Source organism: Chiloscyllium plagiosum, unplaced genomic scaffold, assembly GCF_037043375.1.
Source record: "Chiloscyllium plagiosum isolate Xiang-an unplaced genomic scaffold, Cpla_swu_hap1 HiC_scaffold_37, whole genome shotgun sequence".
In the NCBI taxonomy this organism is placed as follows: Eukaryota; Metazoa; Chordata; class Chondrichthyes; order Orectolobiformes; family Hemiscylliidae; genus Chiloscyllium; species Chiloscyllium plagiosum.
The window spans coordinates 14,612,885-14,636,502 of NW_028270175.1; the positions used below are offsets into that span (position 1 = coordinate 14,612,885).

At 43.5% G+C, this 23,618-nt stretch overlaps 1 protein-coding gene across 3 annotated transcripts in view; it reads right to left on the reverse strand.

Annotated features, from left to right (window-relative positions):
* LOC122540385 (uncharacterized) overlaps positions 1 to 23,618 on the reverse strand; it is a 435,023-nt gene that overhangs the window by 74,692 nt on the left and 336,713 nt on the right. For all 3 annotated transcript variants that reach the window (XM_087980369.1, XM_043676046.2, XM_087980370.1), the window contains 5 exons: positions 21,865 to 21,987; positions 19,793 to 19,915; positions 17,628 to 17,765; positions 12,225 to 12,347; positions 6,222 to 6,344 (listed from right to left, as the gene is read on the reverse strand). In XM_087980369.1, coding sequence (XP_087836495.1) covers positions 6,222 to 6,344; positions 12,225 to 12,347; positions 17,628 to 17,765; positions 19,793 to 19,915; positions 21,865 to 21,987 — 630 coding nt within the window. The remainder of the gene's footprint in view (positions 1 to 6,221; positions 6,345 to 12,224; positions 12,348 to 17,627; positions 17,766 to 19,792; positions 19,916 to 21,864; positions 21,988 to 23,618) is intronic.

Sequence of the window (23,618 nt, forward strand, 5' to 3'; positions counted from 1 at the left end):
ATGTTTTATTAAATTCTGCTTCTGTCCCTTAAGAGTTTTGGCTGTCACCCAGTGTTAATCTCTGGCAAATAAAAGTTTATGCAGAGCACGTGAATGGTGGTTATTTTTGGTCAATTTTGTGTGTTGGAAGGTTCAGAATGTATAAATGGAGACAGGCTCTCCAGAATGACAAACACATTTTCCAATAATTTTCCACACAATCCCCAGGAAATACGTTATTGTTATCCAATTCCTGGTTAAACATTTATTCCTCTTCCATTGTCTTTAAAAACGTGCCTTAAATATCTGAATCTTAATAGACTTCAGATTCCTACCCTCTTGGAGTTCTACAAAACATTTAATTGCAGAAAACTGCTGAGGGGTTGACAAGAGAAGCAGCTGAACCAAGTATTATTTCTGTACGTACTGCTTATTCAACAGTTTTTCTTTGGCAAGGATTTTACATGAAGTTGAGATGGGCCACTTCGGTCAAACCAATAACCTTTGATTTCACTAATATTAGACAGGTTCTGAAAGGACAAAACAGAGAGTAAGAAGTGAAACAGGCAAAGCCATGCTGGCAACAGCGTTGTGCTCTGCAGTCAAGAGCTCTGGCCAAAAATAACTCAAGTCAAGAGAGAGGTAAAAACAAAATACCCAATAGAACAGAGGTACAGGGCTAAAAACCGACCAGGACAAGGAGGTTAATAGAACTATGGGTAATTAGGAAGAGAAACCTTCCATAGGGAATACATATGGAAGTAATATTTTGTGTTCTTGTTTAATAAAAGTTACATGGAGTAAGAGATTGCTTCGCAAACAGATTTTGGTTGAAATGTGAGCTCCCCTCATCAATATCACTTGGAATGAATGTGTCTGAGCTGCATAGAACATAGAACATAGAACATAACAGCGCAATACAGACCCTTCAGCCCTCGATGTTGCGCCACCCTGTCATACTAATCTGAAGCCCATCCCACCTACACTATTCCACGTACGTCCATTTGCCTGTCCAATGACGACTTAAATGCGCTTAAACTTGGCGAATCTACTATCGATGCAGGCAAAGCATTCCATACCCTTACTACTCTCTGAGTAAAGAAACTACCTCTGACATTTGTCTTATACCTATCTCCCCTCACTTTAAAGTTGTGTCCACTCGTGTTTGCCATCCCCATACTTGGAAAAAGGCTCTTCCTGTCCACCCTATCTAACCCTCTAATTATCTTGTATGTCTCTATTAAGTCACCTCTCAACCTTCTTCTCTCTAACAAGAACAGCCTCAAGGCCCTCAGCCTTTCCTCGTAAGACATTCCTTCCATTCCGGGCAACATCCTAGTAAATCTCCTCTGCACCTTTTCCAAAGCTTCTACATCCTTCTTATAATGCGGTGACCAGAACTGTACACAATATTCCACGTGTGGCTGTACCAGAGCTTTGTACAGCTGCAGCATAACCTCCTGATTCCAGAACTCAATCCCTCTATTAATAAAGGCCAAAACACTGTATGCCTTCTTAACAACCCTGTCAATCTGGGTGGCAACTTTCAGGGATCTGTGTACATGGACACCAAGATCTCTCTGCTCATCTGCACTCCCAAGAATCCTACCATGAGCCCAGTATTTTGCATTCTGATTACTTCAACCAAAGTGTATCACCTCACACTTGTCCACATTAAACTCCATTTGCAACCTCTCCGCCCAGCTCTGCATCCTATCTATGTCTCTCTGCAACCTACTACATCCTTCGTCACTATCCACAACTCCACCGACCTTAGTGTCATCCGCAAATTTACTAACCCACCCTTCTAAGCCCTCATCCAGGTCATTTATAAAAATGACGAACAGCAGTGGACCCAACACCGACCCTTGCGGTACGCCGCTAGTAACTAGACATCAAGATGAACATGTTCCATCAACTACAACCCTCTGTATTCTTTCAGCAAGCTAATTACTGATCCAAACTGCTATGTCTCCCACAATCCCATTCCTCCGCATTTTCTATAATAGTCTACTGTGGGGAACCTTATCGAACGCCTTGCTGAAATCCATATGCACCACATCAAACGGTTTACTCTCATCTACCTGTTTGGTCACTTTGTCAAAAAACTCAATAAGATTCATTAGGCACAACCTACCCTTCATAAAACCGTGCTGACTGTCCCTGATCAGATTATTCTTTTCTAGATAGTTATAAATCTTATCTCTTATAACCTTTTCCAACACTTTACCAGCAACTGAAGTGAGAATCACTGGCCTGTAATTACCAGGGTTGTCTCTACTACCCTTTTTGAACAAGGGAACTAAATTTGCTATCCTCCAGTCCTCAGGCACTATTCCTGTGGACTTGGAGGTGATGGCAAAGTAGAACAAACTGGCATTTCAATAACATTGTTCTTATCCCCAAAGTATCTCAAAGTGTCGAGGGATTACTTTTCAAAACATAGTCACTGTTGTTATGTCAGAGAATGCAGTGGTCAGTTTGCATATTGCAAGATCACACAACTGCTCCACAGGAATGCCTGGAAAACAGGCTTTGGATGAGGCAAAACATTGTTATAAACATGGAAAAGTCCCCCGTTCTGCTTTAAATATCACCACAGAATCTTTTATTCCTACCCAAGAGGACAGGCAGGACCAAAGTTTAATGACTCACCCAAAAAACTGAACCTCCAATTATCAGCATGGTGTATACAGTCGACAGGGTGGAGTCTGAATCCACAAACCAGGGGTGAGAGTAACCATCACTGAGCCAAGCCAATGCTGAGGTTAGTATGGTTACAATCAAAAATAAAGTGCCTTCTCAGTTTACTACGCAAACCAACACTGTTCAAAACATAAGGCACTGGCAAATGCAATTTAGGTAACAGCCCTGTCTCCCTGTCAAGAGTTCATTAAGCCACCAGCATAGGACCAAGATAATCCTGTTGTCAATCTTACTAAACTGGATTTCCTCAGCACAATTTTAATGTTTTGGTTTCAAAGAACTCATACAATTCTTCAGAAGTCCATCGATATGCATCCTAAATGCTGCCTTGTCAGATTAACGAGCTGTCCTGGTCTGTATAGTTCAGTTACTTGATGCATAACCTTTACACATTAGGGAAGCCAATCATCCCAACACTGCGAGGATTTTCCTGACCTCCCACTATAATGTCAGAAAAAAAACACTCCTCAGAAATGACGACAACTCTGGATTACACTGTTTGTCTTTCTTTTTTTTTTCATTGACAGGATGTTGATATCACTGTCTATGTTAGGTCAATATTTGTTGTCCATACCGAGTTGCTCTTGAGAAGATGGTAATCAGCTGTTTTCTTGAAATGCTGCAATTCACATGGTGTAGATTTATCTAATGCACTCTTATGGAGGGAGTTTTAGGATTTTGGCCTAGCAACAGTGAAGATACGGTGATATAATTCTAAGTCAGGAAGGCATTTGGCTTGAAGGGCAACTCGCAGATGGTGGCATTCCCATGTATCTGCTGCCGTGGTCCTTTGAGGTAGTAGAGGAAGATGTCCAAGCTGCTAAGGTGCATTGTTGCAGTGTATCTTGTAGATGATACACACTGCTGCTACTTGGATCGGTGGAGGAAAAAGTGAGTGTTGTAGATTTTACATGGGGTGCCATTCAAATGGGCTGCTTTGCTTCGGACAGCGTTGAGCTTCTTCAGTGTTGTTGAAGCTGCTCATCCAGGCAAGTGAACAGGATTTCATCATACTCCTGACTTTGTGCCTTGTAGTTGATGATAAAGCTTTGAGGAGTTAAGAGGTGAATAAGCTTCCACAGAATTCACAGCCTCTAATCTGCTATTGTAGCCATAGTATTTCTATAGCTGGTCCAATTCAGTTTTTGCTTTGTGGTAACCCGCAGCAAGTTGGCAATGGTGGATTCAGTGATGGGAATGCCATTGGATGTCATGGAGATGGTTGAATTATCTCTTACTGGGGATGGTCATTGCCTGGTGTTTGTGTGGCATGAATGCTCCTTGCCCAAACTCAAGCCTGAATGTTGCCCAGGCCTTGCTGCATTTGGACACAGACTGTTTCAGCATCTGATGAGTCACGAATGGTAATGAACATTGAGCAATCACCAATGAACATCCCCATCTCTGATTGTATGGTGAAGCAGCTCAAGATAGTCGGGTCTTAGACATTACCCTTAAGAATTCCTGCAGTGATATCTTGTTGTTAGGATGACTGACCTTGAACAGCCACAAACATTGTCCTTTTATTAGAAGTTCCTTTAACTAGTGGAGGTCTCTCCTCCAATTCCCATTGACTGCCTTGATGTTAAGTATAGGCACCTTCACCTCCCCTTGAGTTCAGCTGTTTTCTCGATGCTTAGACCAAGGTTGTAATGCGGTCAAGAGCTGAACATGGCAAAACCAAACTGAGCATCAGTGAGCAGGTTATTGCTGAGAAAATATCTCTTGATAGCAGTGTCAACAAGATCTTCCATCACTTTGCTGATGATTGAGAGTAGGACCCCGATGTCACCCAATGGGGTCCACTGCCCATACTTACTGGCAGGGAGACAGGAGACAGAAGGTGCTTTCCAGGGTTCTGCTTCCTCCAAATGGACAAAGCTACAGAATTTAATCAGTTACTGGCAGTTATGGGCCACAGCAACTCCACTAGGGGAGCTGTGCACTGCTGAGGCACATTGGTAACCACAAGGTCACCTTGGAGATGAAAATCTAAATGAAAGGTTCTGAAAGCTAAATCTATTTGGCTGCTCACTGGAGATAACACACTCCTTTGGAGGAGTTGTTTGGGTCATAGATGCCTTTCTGGCCTGGGCTCCTGGAGTTCAGGGAGTGGAGCTTCTGGCTTCTAAAAACCCCAGCTCCAGAGAGTCCACCACAATTGAACAAGCAGCCTCTGGACACAGAAGGGGTACCATCTTCTCCTGCCAAAATGCTGGCAGGCTATAAAATTGCCCCTTAGCCATTATAATCGACAGCCAACCTCTATGGGGCAAGCATTCAATCCTATTTCCAAGCCGTCTCTAGAAAGGATTACGAGAGGTATGAATGCTTTAAGGAGCAGTGCTGGTATGGTTCACTCTGACTGTTTGCCCAGACGCAATCCCTCCAAGCCTGTCATCTTGAGACCTAGAAAATTCAGCCCACTACTCCCCTGTCGTGTGGCTCAGAGCTTTAAGGAGAGGCGATGGCCTGAGTTCTGAGGAAGGGTCATTGGGACCCAAGACGTTAACTCTGATTTCTCTCCACAGGTGCTGCCAAACATGCTGAGCTTTTCCAGCAATTTCTGTATTTGTTCTGATTTCCAGCATCCTCAGTTCTTTTGGATTTTATTTGGCCTAGTGACATCATGACTTAACTATTAATCCAGACAATTAATGTTCGGGGACTTGGTTTCAAATCTCACTACGGTAGACAATAGAATTTTAATTCAATTTTTAAAAAGTCTGGTTTGCAAGCATCTACTGATGGCCATGAAGCCATTGCCAAATGTTAGAAAAAGCCCATCTGACTAACTTATGTCCTTCAGGGAAGGAAATCTGCTATCCTCACCGGGTCTGGCCTGCATGTGACTCCAGATTCACATCAATGTGGTTGACTCTTAACTACCCTCTGAAGTTGTCTATTCCATTCAAATGCAGCTAGGGACAGGCAATAAATACTGGCCAGCCAGCGATGCCCATGCCCCACAAGTGAATAAAAATAAAAGTTTCAAAATGCTGTCTGATAATACTTCTGTAAAGCACCATGAAATGTTTCACTAGATTCACAGCACCAGGTCATTTGACATTATTGAAGACTTTGGAACAATAGCTCAACATCTGCTTTGGGATCTTCACAAGGCCTGATTGGGCTTGGACTGAAGTTACTGATGCATTGAATAATCAGGATTTGGAGATGCTGGTGTTGGACTGGGGTGTTCAAAGTTAAAAATCACACAACACCAGGTTATAGTCCAACAGGTTTAATTGGAAGCACACTAGCTTTCGGAGCGACACTCCTTCATGACAATCACCTGATGAAGGAGCATCACTCCGAAAGCTAGTGTGCTTCCAATTAAACCTGTTGGACTATAACCTGGTGTTGTGTGATTTTTAACTTTGAATAATCAACATATATCCCCACTACACCTGCCTTTTTTGAATAAATCCAATGACAAACAACCTAAACGCCTCTGCTTTACAGACTGGGATGTCAGCAGTTCTATAAGTGCGAAGTCTTGTCAATGTAAGCATCAATGCATGACAGAAACATACGTGCACAGCTCTTTCGATCCTCCTCCAGTTTATACCCAATGTTGCAGAAACACTGGAAAGAGCCATCTGTATTCTGGCAGGTGTGCTCGCAAATGTCATTCTCTGCGGTGCATTCATCAACATCTGGAAATAAAGTGCAAAAAGATGTTGGTGTCGACGTCAGTAAAGTTTCCATTCATCATGCCAGCAATTTCAAAGCTATTCTTACTGAGATAAGAAAGAATTAGCTGTAATGAGAATGAGTAGTGATGCACTCAGTCACGGCAAAACTGTTAATTAGATCAAGTGCTCATGTTGGTATTTCCTGGTTCCTAAGATCTCCAGGCTCTTAAAATCTAAGCTTTGCATCATCAATCACCAGTTCTTGATTTAAACACAGAAGCATGAAAAATAGCACCATTATCCAACACAATCCCCTTTTCCCGTTTTTTTTCCCCATAACCTTTGATCCCTTTAGCCCAAAGAACTATTTATCTTGCTCTCAAATCTTACTCTCTTTGACCTTATGACATACTGCACAGTGGAACGTGGCTCAGTGGATCTTCCCCTCAGATGAATCCATTGCTATGGAGCAAAAACTGCACTCAACAAAAACAAAAACCAAAGAAACTTCAGATACTGGAAATCCACTAAAATCATCAGGAGCTTCCTGTTGCCACCTGCAAAATGACCCTGAGCTTCTGGTTGCCTGCAACTGGGTTCCCAGGTCAACATCTCTGTTTCAGGTTTGCTGCAGTGCTCCAACAAAGCTAAGCACAAGCTGGAAGAATAACATCTCATTTTCCACTTGGGAACCCTGCAGCCTTCACGACTCAGTATTGAGTTCAATAATTTTAGAATCTAAGCACCTGCTCCCACGTTCGCACCCCAACTGCTACACACCAGGCCTTGTCATCATATGAGTTGCTACCAAACAAACAACCCACTGACAACTACTAATAGTTCCCATTAGCAGCTATTGATTCTCCCTGACTGCCCTGTCCCCATTCCTTTTGTCAGTCCAACTCCCTTCTCCAGCATACAGACTAACATTTTCCTAGCTACAATCAGCTCAGAAGGGTCGCTGGACCTGAAACATTGACTCTGCTGTCTCTTCACAGATGCTGGCAGACCTGCTGAGTTTCCCCAGCAATTTCTGTTGTTGTTTTAAAAAAACTGCACTCATACTGGTGGGTCACAAATTAGTTTCCCCACTTGTGAAGTAATTCCCCTGTCTTTTGTGCAATATACCATACTCGTCCATGAATGTTGGTAAACAATCCCAAGTGAGTAAGTCAGCTGCTTGTTTTCCCATTGCAACAATGATGAGTGGGACTGAAAGACCCTTCAGGTTCATTACAAGACCAGAGAACGAGACCTAATGAGATTTTAATTCCCACAAAGTGAGCTGGAAATATTCAGTAGTTCTTGCAGCATTTGTGGAGAGAGAAACAGCGTAAAGATTTCAGGTCAATGAACTTTCAATGAACAGTTTTTAAGATAATCACTGGTAATGAAATATTGGGCTGGAGGATCATCCTCGAAATGAACGCAGGAATTGGGAAAATTCCCAGCTCAGGAATTACAGCCACACAGGTACAATCTTCATTGCTGAGGGATGCTTTCTTTTCTCATTCGCAGGATAACGGCATCACTGGCTGGGCCAGCATTTATTGCACAGAGGCCACCTCTTTGCTGTGGGTGTGGAGTCACATGTAAGCCAGACCAGGTAAAGATGACAGATTTCCTTCCCTAAAGAACATTAGTGAACAAGATGGGCTTTTCCAACAAGTGAAAATGGATTCATGGTCATCTTTAAACTCTCAATTTCAGATTTTTATTAAATTGAAATTCCATCGTCTGCCATGGCGGGATTAATTTTAGGTCCCCAGAACACTCTAATACTACTCAGCCACTGCCTTCCCAGGATGCACATATAGTTGGCTGCCTAGAGTTGGTCCAGCTGACCCTGGAAAACATTGAGATATAACCGCAGGGACTGCCAGCTCAAACAACCTGCCTTGGTGCAGTGACACTTCACTCCCACTTGACATACAAAACAGACAGGCCCCTGCAATCCCCACTAGCCACACCTATCACCCCCAGGCACTATCCAGGACATACTATCTTAATGGCGGCGGGGGGGAGGAGAAATCGAGAGAAGTTTTTTTTTGAAACAAGCTTTTCAAAAGGTTCCCTTAGCAGGCTGTGGTTCACATAAGCGTTGTGAACCATAACCATTTAAAAATCTAGCTGGATTCCATGGAAGTCACCGAGGAGTAGGACATGTCTATCTCCACAGTGGACGTGGCCCAGCTGGGAGCTCCGGCTACAGGCTCACAAACAAAAATCACCCCTCACCTTTAAAAGACACTGGTGGAAATAAGATCCCAGCTTCCCGTTTTAAAGAGCTCCAGAGTCAATCTGTCAAAAGTCTAACACATTAAGTCTACTCTTCCCTCCAAAGATTCTGGGTGGCCTGCTGAACACATTCCACCTTATTTCAGAGTCCCAGCGTTCTTAGCAGTTTGCTTTTTATGTTACATTACATTCTAAACAGGTTACAGATCCATTATCAAACCTCAAAAATGTGGCAACATTTTCGGGTCATTCCTGGGAAGGTGCCAGTATTTGGCAGGGGTTTCGAGGGGACATGTCTATATCCGGAAGGCGTTTCTTGAGAAGCTGTCATTATTTTGAGGAAGTTCCTTGGAAGCTGCCAACAGATTTGCGAGGTGGTCCTGGAACCACACAAAAAGGTTTGACAACTAGTTTTCTCATGTGATATACGCAAAGCAGTTACCCCCGGAACATCTGATTCACTAAAGGAAGGCTAGATTCATTGAAGCATAAGATATCTTGCAGCCAAGAACCAAATAGATATTCACTCTTGCCATCCCACTCATCCTCTGTTTTAAAGAAATAGGGCAAATTTATTGTGAAGAATGCTCAGAAGAAAGTTAAAAATCTAAAATTATTACTGAAACCTTAAAAAGGTAAAGTTTGTCTCAAAACTGCCACAAATTAAAGCACACAACACTTTCACGTTATCCCAGGACTTAGAAAAATACGTGCATCGTTTCAAAGTAAATTTAGTGCAAAATTTCCAGTTACTGAGTCCAGGAACAAGGAAAGTCCCTTGTCTCTACAAGTCCCTCCATTTGGATCTGAATTCGATCCAGGAGCAGCACTTGGAAACTGCTGAAACACTAACATTTATTTGAACAATTTCTCAAGTGCTGAAACATTCTTTTTCTTTTGTTTTGTTGCTTTGCAACCACCTGACCAACATCAACAATTCAATAGTCACAGGAGGTGGATCACGATAGTCAGCACAAACCTAGTTTGCCAGCTCAAATAGGTCAAACAGCAATATGGATTAATGAATTCTCCTTGGAAGGAAATTTAATCCCAAATACATGACAAATGTAATGGGTAGAATTCCTTGTTTCAGTAAAATGTTATAAACAAAGGAATAAACATATATAAAGCACACACAAACCTGATATACAGTCAAGCCATTGCATACACAAAGCTATCACACGGGCACATCTAAATCAGAAGCAAACCTAAAGTACAAGCAAACCTATAACACAGGTAAACCTACAGTACACACTGTATAAAGTTCAAGCAAACCTACAAAGCAGGCAAATATAAATGTAGAAAAATACAAAGTAGAGGCAAACCTAAAATCAAAACTAGCTAAAAACATTACAATCACATTAATTTTATCACAATATTTGCAACAAATTTTTTATGCAACTGGAGCTCAGTTTGTACTAAAAGAACATTTCAGGTTATGTAGCATCTTATAAAAGCCAAATCAAGTTATAATCGATAGATCACTTTTGAATTTTAGTCAGAGCCGTTACTGTTCACTGTTGTTACTTATGAAATTCTTCAAAGAGCTTGCACGTAATAAAGTACAAAAATCAAGAAAATGAATGGTCAGATTGGCAGTGTTGGTTGAAATGGAAACATTGTTGAGGATATTCAAAGACATCCCTGCTGTGCTTCAAAGAGGGCTATGGGAATTTTCAATTTTTACCCAAGCCAAGTGATGACAAAGTTTAACACTCATCTGAAAAGTGACAGATTCAATAATATGGAATGCTATCCCCTCCTGCATTGACCAACCTACTTTGTGTGGAGACTGAAACCACAATCTCTATAATCCCAAAGATGAGAGTAAGCTGAAGTAAGGATGCTTTGAAACTTGAAAGAGATCAGAAAAGATTTACAAGGATGTTACCAGAGTTGGAGGGTGAGCTCCAGGGAGAGGCTGAATAGACTGGAGCTATTTTCCCTGGAGCATCAGAGCTGAGGGGGTGACCATGGCTCAGTGGTTAGCACTGCTGCCTCACAGCTCCAGGGTCCCAGGTTCAATTCCAGCCTTGGGTGACTGTCTGTGTGGAGTTTGCACATTCTCCCTGTGTCTGCATGGGTTTCCTCTGGGTGCTCCGGTTTCCTACCACAAGTCCAAAGATGTGCAGGCCAGGTGAACTGGCCATGCTAAATTGCCCACAGTGTTAGGTGCATTAGTCAGAGGGAAACGGGTCTGGGTGGGTTACTCTTCGGAGGGTCGGTGTGGACTGGTTAGGCCGAAAGGCCTGTTTCCATACTGTAGGGAATCTAATCTAATCTTAGAGTTTTGTAAAACCATGGGGAGCTTGGATAGGGTAAATAGGCAAGGTCTTTTCCCGGGGGTTGGGGAGTCCAGAACTCGACGGCATAGGATTACGGGGAGAGGGGAAAGACTGAAAAGACTCAGGGACAACTTTTTCACACAGAGGGTGGTGCTGCCAGAGGAAGTGGTGGATGCTGATACGATTGCAACATTGAAAAGGCGGCTGGATGGGTGTATGAATAGGAAGGGATGGAGGGATATGGGCCAGGTGCTGGCAGGTGGGACTCGATTTATATCGAGTATCTGGTCTACATGGACGAGTTAGACCGAAGGGTCTGTTTCCGTGCTGTAGAGCTCAATGATTCTATGACCCTAATATTATTTCTCAGGGGTTTTTTTTAATGGCTAATATATCTCTGACAGTTCTTGCAAATTCACCTCATGTTAAATGCAGAAGTGCCCCAGTCAGTTCAACTTCAAAATAAATCATTAAAGGTTAGTGCAGACCATTGAGGCAAAAGGATGTTGAAGAGGAACCGAGAAAGAATAAGTGTGAGTTGAAAATGGTGTAATGTGTGTTGATTTCCATATCATGAAGACGCAAGAAGATAGAGGGAGTAAGATGGAGCACTTAGAAACTACAGAGTCTGTGGGATCACTGAAGTGTTCCGAATAGATCTGATTGAATTCTTGACATCAGAAAGCTAGGGGAGGCATTGGGTTCACTAAACAGTGACACGAGCTGCCATGATCATCTGAAGTTTTCGTTGAGTTTAAGGAATATTTAGAGTTAATTCCTAAATTGCTTAAACTATTTTGCACTGACTCTTTTAACCCTCTTCCAGGGAATGCATTGGCTATTGTCAGTGGAGAGGCATAAGTGACTCATGTCTGTTGCAACATGTAAAGGACGGATCAGACTTTATGAATGAACAGGATGTTTCTCTCCATTCTCATATGGTCAGCAGAACAAGAACAAACAGTGGAAGGTGGCAAGGCAAAAGTAAGGGCTGCAGATGCTGGGGACCAGAGTCAAGATTAGAGTGGTGCTGGAGAAGCACAGCAAGTCAGGTAGCATCCGAGAAGCAGGGAAATCGATGTTTCGGGCAAGAGCCCTTCATCAGGAAGGATGATGAAGGGTTCCTGCCCAAAGCGTCGATTTTCCTGCTCCTCGGATGCTGCCTGGCCTGCTGTGCTTTTCTAGCACCGCTCTAACCTTGAGTCCAAGATGGCAACATTGGTTTTAATGAAAAAGTGAGAGAGGAAGATTGGTGAATAAAGCTATCAAAAATAATATTTTTCCTGATGCACTTGGCCACAAAAACTGTGCCTTCTCCAGTGGATGCTAAATTTGAATCCAGTCACCTTATTTATGGAAGCAAGATGACAATTCTCACCATCACATGTGCAGCCGTCCAGACTGAGCCGATAACCTGCATGACAACCACACTCATATCCACCAGGTGTATTGAAGCAATCCTGTTGACAGCAGCCAGTACCAACATCACACTCATCTACATCTGTGTGAGAACAAGACAAACTCCAGTCAGCTCCTGCTTTATAATCATATCATTCCATACTTGACACTGTTGGTTATTAGTGTTAGTTGACAGTCAGAACCTAGGTTTAAATTCAATTCATGGCAGACCTATCTAGAATGATTCACGTCTCCAGCCTGAATGATTTATTCCTTGTTCTTGTACTTAAATTGACTGACATCCCATGAATTTGATTCATACTCAGCAGATCAATAGTTCATCAAACCAGAGTCCCAAACGCCTCCCTTCCCATATCAGACAAAAGATAGAGTTAAAAACTAACTTTTAGCAAATTCCAAAGCTTGATACTGTTGTTCCTCTGGCATTGTCTGCTTAAGGTTTGGAGAGATCTCAATTCAAATCAAAACATGGCTTTAAACAGATTAATTCTGTTGAGTTAATGTTGTATAATTTAAACAATTTAAAGAATCAACTTGCATTTCTGCAGTGTCTTACATTACATGAGGATATCCCAGAGCATTTTCACCCAATCAACTACTGTCTTTGGAATGTGGTCTCTATTGTAATGTATTTACAATCAATGCATTGCTTCCATCACTGAATAAGGAATAACTTTAATACCAGCCAGGTGAGATAGCTTGATATAAAGTTGCAGCTAAGTGCTACATAGGTGACTATAAATACAGTATCTTGGCTTAAACATTCCTCAGAGTTGCTCCCATTGTGTGCTGACTCAGGAGGAGTGCAGGAGAGCAAGGTTTACATGAATTAACACTGTGAAAATGGAAGCAAATTCAAGCAACTTCCAGCCATGATTTTGACTGGAAATTGAGCTATCTGGCACCAAGCTTCTAATCCAGAATGACTTTCAGTTCATTGATCTTCGGCATATTTCACAATCTGAACAACTACATGGAATACTTGACTTGGAACTTTTACTAAGCCTGATATTGTTGGTATTTCACAATTCATTTTCACTTCATGCCAGGCACACTACAAACCACAGAAGTGTTCAAGGGGGTCACAGAGCTGTGTATCATTGGGGATTATAATTTGGGTGCCACATGCTATAATTAGTACTTGGTACAAACATTAATATTTGCAGAGGGACACATGTGAGTATTGGAATTAGTTATCTGCATGGATATGGAAATGGGTACTGCTAAATGTAAAGTTTTGGTATCTGCATTGGTACAGGAATGGGTACTGGAATTAATACACCAAACTTCAATTCAAACTAAGTTACAATACAAAGGGAAAGGAAAATAGGAAAAACTGGAAGTGGGTACAGTCTGGGGAAAGAATTAAATCTCACTGCTGGAGAATCATGGAACATTGGTGTGTGTCAATCTCACTTTTTTAATATACCAGATTTTCCTTCCACCATAGCTGTGTTTTATTCATTTATATCTAGTGAACCTCAGTTTGTTTTATACAGAACTCTGTATAATTTCACAAACCTTTGTGCTGCAGAGCATTGGAAGTGCTCAGAAACACACATATAGATATGTTGAGTCTGGTTTGCAAATTCAGACCGGGCACAAACATGTAACCTAATCACATTTGCAATGTTCCCCTCTGGGAACCGCCAGTCTAATAAGAGTGAATACAGCAATAACCTGCAAATAAGGTTATTAATCACTGTGCTCATAAAGCACAAGAAGAAACAACAAACAGCCATCTTAATGCTTGCTATCACGGAATTCTGTCCATTAAATAAGACCCCTTAGTTTTGCACTACCCTTCACATGTAAACCTTAAAAGTTTGCTACAGTCAACTACAGGACATTCGGTGTAAATTTGATGTCGCATCTGAGCCCGACTTCTTTTTCCCTCAGCTAACTGGTATATTTTCTAGCATGGATCATTAGACAGTAATCAAACGTATGGTCATGATTGTGTTACTGGCCGAGTCAAAAAGTGAGTTCAGGTCCCATTGTTTGAGAAAGTGAATTTATTTAGTTTTAGATCATAAATAAAAAAGTTTTACATCAAAGGTATTTGATTGTTACAAAAATGCATTCACAAATTTAGGCAAGTTGCTGCCCTTTCCTTGTTTGCCCTACATATGACCCCAGATTCCTGGCATTATGAAAACAAAGCATCCAAGGAACAGGAGAATTGACGTTTCGGGCACAAGCCCTTCTTCAGGAATGAGGAAAGTGTGTCCAGCAGGCTAGGATAAAAGGTAGGGAGGAGGGACTTGGGGGAGGGGCATTGGAAATGCGATAGGTGGAGGGAGGTCAAGGTGAGGGTGATAGGCCGGAGTGGGGTGGGGGCGGAGAGGTCTGGAAGAAGATTGCAGGTTAGGAAGGCGGTGCTGAGTTCGAGGGATGGACTGAGACAAGGTGGGGGGAGGGAAATTGAGGAAACTGGAGAAATCTGAGTTCAACCCTTGTGGTCGGAGGGTTCCCAGGCTGAAGATGAGGCGCTCTTCCTCCAACCGTCATGTTGCCATAGTCTGGCGATGGAGGAGTCCAAGGACCTGCATGTCCTTGGTGGAGTGGGAGGGGAAGTTAAAGTGTTGGGCTACGGGGTGGTTGGGTTGGTTGGTCAGGGTGTCCCAGAGGTGTTCTCTGAAACGTTCCGCAAGTAGGCAGCCTGTCTCCCCAATATAGAGGAGGCCACATCGGGTGCAGCGGATGCAATAGATGATGTGTGTGGAGGTGCAGGTGAATTTGTGGCGGATATGGAAGTGTCCCTTGGGGCCTTGAAGGGAAGTAAGGGGGGAGGTGTGGGCGCAAGTTTTGCATTTCTTGCGGTTGCAGGGGAAGGTGCCGGGAGTGGAGGTTGGGTTGGTGGGAGGTGTGGACCTGACGAGGGAGTCACGGGGGGAGTGGTCTTTTCGGAACGCTGATAGGGGAGGGGAGAGAAATATATCCCTGGTGGTGGGGTCCGTTTGGAGGTGGCGGAAATGACCACGGATGATATGTTGTACATGGAGGTTGGTGAGGTGGTAGGTGAGGACCAGTGGGGTTCTGTCCTGGTGGCGGTTGGAGGGGCGGGGCTCAAGGGCGGAGGAGCGGGAAGTGGAAGAGATGCGGTGGAGAGCATCGTCGACTACGTCTGGCGGGAAATTGCAGTCCTTGAAGAAGGAGGCCATCTGGGTTGTACGGTTTTGGAACTGGTCCTCCTGGGAGCAGATGCGGCGGAGACGAAGTAATTGGGAATATGGGATGGTGTTTTTACAGGGGGCAAGGTGGGAGGAGGTGTAGTCTATGTAGCTGTGGGAGTCGGTCGGTTTATAGTAAATGTCCGTGTCGATTCGGTCACCCGAGATCAACACGGACATTTACATTTACTCGAACTCAGCATCGCCTTCCTAACCTGCAATCTTCTTCCTGACCTCTCCGCCCCCACCCCACTCCGGCCTATCACCCTCACCTTGACCTCCCTCCACCTATCGCATTTCCAACGCCCCTCTCCCAAGTCCCCCCTCCCTACCTTTTATCTTAGCCTGCTGGACACACTTTCCTCATTCCTGAAGAAGGGCTTGTGCCCGAAACGTCGATTCTCCTGCTCCTTGGATGCTGCCTGACCTGCTACGCTTTTCCAGCAACACATTTTCAGCTCTGATCTCCAGCATCTGCAGCCCTCACTTTCTCCTCGAAGATTATGAAAACAAAACTTTTCTCAAAGGAATGAGAAGTAGGTGCTAAATGCCACCATTACCAGCAATACAATATCAGCCCTGCAATATGAGCAAGATCCTTTCTGATATTTCCCTCCACAACCCAGTGGTAGACAATTTCTCAGACCCGTACAGTAATTAACTCAGCAAACAGCCTACAGTTAGGCTTACTTGTTGTGTATGCTTTAGTCCTGTCTGCTTACCAAGTTAGTTATCTTGGATGCTCCCAATGTGAAAATTCTAACGTGGTTTAATTATCATTTCTTTTTTCAATAGTTGATGCAAGTGACCAGTGTATTGAGCAGGAACTGGGTTCATAAAAAGGAAATGTGATTTGTCAAAGAGATTGCTGCTTTTGTTGACGTAGATTTTTGTAGTAAAAATATTCATTATGGAGAGAGACAAGCACACATTTCCATTGTGCATCAATTCAGAATCAACCATCTACACATCTGGTATGTAGATGTTCTAATACAAACCATTTATCCTACCAGAATGCATATTAGCCCCAACCTCAGAATAGTGTACTTTATTGCAACAAAATATCCCCACTTCAAGCATCCTGCAGTGTCTCTGAGATAAGTATCATTGTAGTACCAAGTGTCTCCTTAATTACGGGCAGGTAGATGCTGTGCACCAATGATCGATATTAATTGCCATGAACTTATCCAAAATAGCTCCATACAGATGAGAAGAAGACCATCATCTTATTAACCACAATTAAATTTGAAACCCAGGTACCGGAGGGAAAGATGAACATCTCGCTCTAGTTCTGGACAACCCTGACAATTACAGCAACGCGCATCCTCTGAAGAGCCCCCTTTGCACTGTTCCAGCAAATGCTCCCAGGGTAGATGCAGCTCAGGTTAGGCACAAGTTCCACAGTCCCAGCAGCAGCAAAAGGCTGAACTGGGACTACAGCATGCCACAGATTCTAAGTCCTAGAGTCCACGGCCAAGTACTTGGGTCTTCTCAGCAATAAGGGGATGATATTGCCTGAGGAGGATGGGGTCTTGATGAAGAGACCTGGGACGGGGCACAGTGACAGTACCTGTAGTGATCAATTATTGAGGATGAGCACCAGTTTTGGAAAGGGACCCCTTGAGGAAAGCACCCCTGCTCCTTCAGCCTTGAGATTCTGGCAGGGTGACCTACCAATCATGCCCCACTGTTATACTTCTCTTGCCAGCCTCAAAATAACTGCCTACTCAAGGGTAAAAACAATGACTGCAGATGCTGGAAACCAGATTCGGGATTAGAGTGGTGCTGGAAAAGCACAGCAGTTCAGGCAGCAGCTGTGCAGGAAAATTGGGGTTTCGGGCAAAAGCCCTTCATCAGGAATACAGGAAGGGCCCCAGTTGGGGCAAGAGGAGTCCAACTGCCCCACGCTTCACATGCCCTGGTAAAACAGGAGACAGGTCAGGGCGGGTGGGAATTTTACAGGCTCCCCTGCCTACTAACACACTGGTGGGAATTTGTAAAAATTTGCCTCAAGTGCAATATTGATAAACCACTCCAAGATGTCATTTCAACTTCAACAATCAATTCACTTGCTACGTATTTGAGATTTTAAGGTGCTAATTTATGATTAATTGAGAAAACCATTAGTGTTGATGTACATGAACATGACTCAGCAAGGATTGAGAGAAACCACTGATGGTCAGCCTTACCTACACAAGTCTTCTGATCAGCATCCAGGTGAAAGCCTTGATTACAGCTGCATAGTGGACCATCCGTTGTGTGGCGACAGTGATGGGAACATCCACCATTATTTAATTCACAACTGTTGACGATCTCCATCTCAATCCCTGTAAAATGAAGTGTTCAGACACTTTTACTGCCCCTTTCGCGCATCTTTCATACATTTTCTATTCTAATGGCTCCCATAGCAATGTCATAGATAAACCTGCAGAACTTCTCAAGAATGTTTGAACAAGTATCATATGAAAAGTGAACAGTATATACAAAATAACACAGCTTCTCCCCGGTGTCTGAATCTAATACTTAACGTTCAATCAACATTATCAAAACTGACCATGTGGTCATTATGTCGTTACTGTTTGTGGGTCTTTGCTGTGCAAGATTTGGTTGCCATGTTTACCGACAGCAGTAATGAGGCAAGGTGTACACTCAGGAAGCAGGAAACAGAGGTTATGACTGTTTCCAGGTGCTTAAAGCTAAGGTCATTCAATATGATTTTCACAGAGGGTATCCCATAAATATAGCCTGGAGACAATCATGTTGCTTTCAAAGCTGAAAGGCCAAGGTAGGTGAGGGAAAGAATGCTTCAAACTGGAGGTGCTTTTTAAATCATAAATTAAAACCTCGCCATTTTCAGATGGGCCAGTGTTTCAGTGGAAGAGGCCCCTCCTCAGGCTGGCCAATGGCTGCTCCTATACTCCTGCCTGGTGTAGCAGATCCTGGTCAGCCACCAGCGGAAGTCCTCCGCTAGACGCCTAAACAGATCCCCAAACTCCACAAGAAACCAGAGGCCAAAAATCACAGCTGGCCTCCTTAAATTGGCCTCAATAGGCTCTTAATGAGCCAAGATGACCACCCAGGGTATGCAGGAGGGTAATCCTGTCAGCCCCCCTGTCCTCACCTCAGCAAAAATGGCCCTGAAATACAGGATGGTGCTGGGAAACAGCACGCTGGCTGGAAAGGTGATTTTTACTATCCACCTGGCACCAACTCTGGCTCAGGTAGAGGTCGAAAATCTATCCCATATTTGCAAACACATTTCATTCAATGTGACCCACTTTTGGATAACCTGAGAAGCTGAACTGTCGCCATCAAAACTTTCAGCCCAAGAACAGCACAGATAGGATATAAAGCTACACTACCCCACAAACACTCCCAAGACAGATACAGCACAAGTTAGGTACATTCGAGTCGAAGAGTGTGGTGCTGGAAAAGCACAGCTGGGGGTCAAGCAGTGTCCGAGAAGCAGGAAAAATGACATTTTGAGTATAAGCTCCTCCCAATGACAAACTTATGCTCGAAATGTCGACTCTCCTGCTCCTCGAACGCTGCCTGACCAACTGTGCTTCTCCAGCACCACACTCTTCGACTCTGATCTCCAGCATCTGCAGTCTTCACTTTCTCTAAGTTAGGTACATTGTAAAGCTTCCAATACACTGTCCAATCAAATATTCTCAGGTTATGTGCAGAATATCTTTGATATGAAATAAGGCTTTCCCTGCACTGTCTCATCAAATACTTTCACAGTAGATACACCAGGGAGTAGATACTGGGTACATTTCCCCCTATACTGCCATACAATAGATTCCATGGCCAGGCATGGTAAAAGTTAGACTCAATGTAAAGTTTCTCCCGTGCTGTCTCAGCTTTATTTTACACAGGTCCATTGCTGCCAACAAATAATGGAGATGTTAAGCTCTTTGGCTTGTGTTGGATTTCTATTCCATCCTCTCCAGATAAAATGGCACAGGCTTAGACTGCCCAGCTCTCAATAAAATATACTCATTGTTCCTTTAGAAATTCTCACAGCTGCTTTTATTGCATACTGCATCATTCCTTCGTGACTCCTAAATACTGAAGTGACGTTCTGCCCTCTCTTTATAAAATACCAACTTACAATGCATCCTTATGTATACAGGAAACGTATTACTATGAACACTTTATAATTTCTATCTTTCTGTACAAACTGTTCTTCTGTGAGATGTAACAGGGGTTTGCATGATGGTATTTATTGCTTTACAGTAAATTCTACTCAGAGCCTGTTAGTTGGCTCTGTATGATGAACTTTATCCCAATATTTTTCTTACTGCTGCCTTCCCTCTACCAATGTAAAGGACTCAATAGGTTAACTTACGGTAACACTGCTTCCCATCAGAACCCAGCTCATAGCCTGCGTTACAGACACAGGAAAATGTTCCACGTGTGTTGAGGCATCCATGCGAACAATCAGCTAATCCAATCATGCACTCGTCAATATCTAGGGAGACAGAAAGACACTGAGCAGCAAGCTAATAGTGTGTAATAATGGACATAAGCTCATTTGTCAAGCATGCACTCTCTAACCTGCATTACTTCCCAGTCCAGCGATTGCTCAATTCTAAAATTCTAATCCTAGTGTTCAAATACATGGTGGTCTCATCCCTCCCTATCTATGTAACCTTAACTAGACCTACAATCTTTTGAGATCTCAATGTTCCTTCAATTCCGTACATCGTCTGTTTCTTTCTCTCTACCAATGGCTGCTTCACCTTCAGGTATCTGCACCCAAAGCTATGGAATTATTTACTGAAAGCTCTCTAATTATTGACCACGCTATTCTCATTTTGAGACACTCCTTTAAATGTGCCTTACATTAAACATAGAACATTACAGCAAAGTACTTGTTGACTGAGCATTTGGTCACTTGTGCTGATGTGACCTTATCTGCAAAATTGTCAATTTTTCTTTGCTAGAACTCCCGTGAGCCACAATGGGATGTTTTATTGTGTTAGAAAGATCAATATAAATATAGGTAGGTTCACTAATGATCTCCACAACACTGGATGTATTTATGTGGTCTACTGAGCATGGTGTCAGGCAACTGGAAGAGATGATGATGTGAATGCATGAATGTGTTGTTTGGTATGTCCACGATTTCTCAACATGAGCAGGGATGCGTTCCCAGCTGGTAAAATGTCGTCGGATACCACAGATCAACATTATGGGCAACCAAATGAACATTTTCAAGGGGTTTGATCCAGGTTACTTGTTTAGAATGGGAAGGATTGAAAAATTTGGGGATACAATCGATTTCATAGTCCAAGCAACTGCATCCTTCAAAACCTTGTGAATTCCCCCAATTTTGGTCCCGAGAACAGTAACATTAACATTCTCCCTTTGAGAATGTCAGTGCACCTTCTTCTTGAGGTGGTGCCAGCTGTGTGGTGAGGGTACTCTCACAATGTTTTTCGATTAGGTCTTCTAGGATTTTGATTCAGTGGGCACAGTGGTTAGCACTGCTGCCTCACAGCGCCAGAGACCCGGGTTCAATTCCCGCCTCAGGCGACTCTCTGTGTGGAGTTTGCACATTCTCCCCGTGTCTGCGTGGATTTCCTCCGGGTGCTCCGGTTTCCTCCCACAATCCAAAAATGTGCAGGTTAGGTGAATTGGCCATGCTAAATTGCCTGTAGTGTTAGGTGAAGGGGTAAATGTAGGAGAATGGGTCTGGGTGGGTTACGCTTCGTCGGGTCGGTATGGACTTGTTGGGCCGAAGGGCCTGTTTCCACACTGTAAATAATCTAATCTAAAATAACAAAATCATGGTGATATATGTTCAACTGGTTGGTGTGGTCTGGAGGCAGACTTGAATATGGTGGCGTTCTCATACCCCTACTGCCCCTGATATGGATGCTGCAGGTGGCACTCACTGGGAAGGTCACAAGACCTCCTCTGGAAAGATAGAAAAAATGGGACACAAACTACGGTGTGTAAAGTATGAAAGTACCCAAGATTCATGGTTGAAACTTTATTGCTGGAACAGCACAGCAGGTCAGGCAGCATCCAGGGAACAGGAGATTCGACGTTTCGGGCACAGGCCCTTCTTCAGGAAAGGCCTGTGCCCGAAACGTCGAATCTCCTGTTCCCTGGATGCTGCCTGACCTGCTGTGCTGTTCCAGCAATAAAGTTTCAACTTTGATCTCCAGCATCTGCAGACCTCACTTTCTCCCCAAGATTCATGGCACTCAGCATCAAAACAATTGGCAAGCTCCCATTCGTTCACTGGTTTTTCTGGGACATGGTAAACGGAGATTGCGTTTTATATGAGTGGCCTAATGCAGAGTGTTACCTCCCTTCCAGGTTCTGCTGTGAAGTTGATGCCTGTCTGTCACATGGCTTACAGAGCAATCCCAATAATCATGCTAGATACATGAGTAATAACAGTTTTACCTTCGCATCCTTTGGCATCATGAGACAATCCGTATCCTGGGTGACACTCACACTTGGCGACTCCATTGTAGTTATGGCACTTGTGCATACAGCTACCATTCTTATCTGTACATGGATTCTTCACTGTGGAGACAAGAGAGTACACAAAGTAGGGCCAAACTTTTACATCGCCTATTGGTGCTCCTTTTGCACCTTCAAGATGTAAGTGGCTTCTTCTTATTAAGTTACAATTTTCTTGTCATCATAGCAACCTTGCCCCAGAGGCAAATTGCTATGTGTGACCCTGTACTGGGATTGTCTATAAGCCAAAACTGAACCAATGGTCTCCCACCAACCAGCCACACATGTACACTTCCAGCAGGTGGCCCTGGAGAGCTGTCAGCAGTGGGAATATTTGATATTTTTCCTCTATTTCCAGAAGAAAAGGGGACTCTGTAGAGCCCTGTCACTGTTCTGGCCCAAGGTTTGAACTGCCAGACCTCTTATTAAGATATTATTCCCTTATGTGATAATCATTCATACCCTCAAAGGGGTAGATTTTCCACTGGGCCTGTACTGGAACTTAGTCTTGTCCGCCTGATCAGCCTGTGTTTGAAGTGAAAGGAGACAGGATCAATGGAAATGAGTCCTCAGGCTTCACCCACATCATGGTCAATATACATGAGCCAAGAGATCAATATAGGCTGCCTGATTCACCAATAAATTACAGGAGTCATAGTGCAGGCTAGGCAACCTGCCTGGCTTCACTGGGACCACTCAAAGGAAAAAACAAGAATTAACTATTCATAACTTTTGTTGGTAGATGCAGCACAGCCGAAATATTCTGAGAGTGATAAGCACGGGCTGCCTAAAGAAAGATTCTATGAGTACATCAGTGAAATGTCTGAGTAGACATTACCCCATTTCAAGTTCTAACCAATAGGCAATTACAGAATAGAAGGAGGCCATTCATCTAATTGCCCCTTTACTATCTCTAAAAGAGCTTCTCACATGGTCTCACTCCCTCGACTTTTCCCATAATCTTTTAAGTTTGTGAATATTTCTAACTTCTGTTTTAAACTGTGGTTCCACTGATAATTTTGGGTAAGTCTTTGAAGTTCTTTTTTTTTTAGATTACTTACAGTGTGGAAACAGGCCCTTTGGCCCAACAAGTCCACACTGACCCGCCGAAGCGCAACCCACCCATACCCCTACATTTATCCCTTTAACCTAACACTACGGGCAATTTAGCATGGCCAATTCACCTGACCCGCACATTTTTGGATTGTGGGAGGAAACCGGAGCACCCGGAGGAAACCCACGCAGACACGGGGATACGTGCAAACTCCACACAGTCAGTCACCTGAGTCGGGAATTGAACCCGGGTCTCTGGTGCTGCGAGGCAGCAGTGCTAACCACTGTGCCACCGTGCCGCCCACTAACCAATAGGCAATTACAGAATAGAAGGAAGCCATTCATCTAATTCTTTGAAGTGTAAAAATTGCTGCATACGGGTTTGAAAGGGTTTGAAAGAGTTAACTTTGAGGACCACCAGAAGCAGCACCCACAACTCTGATGGCATGTAGACGTGTGGGCAGAACAGTTTTGCATCCCAAGGGAGTGAGGCCAAACACCAGTCTTCCTCAATGTTTCCTAACAACGCCTGCCATATCAATCGATCTTACACTCCACAACCACCTGATGAAGGAGCGTCGCTCCGAAAGCTAGTGCTTCCAAATAAACCTGTTGGACTATAACCTGGTGTTGTGCGATTT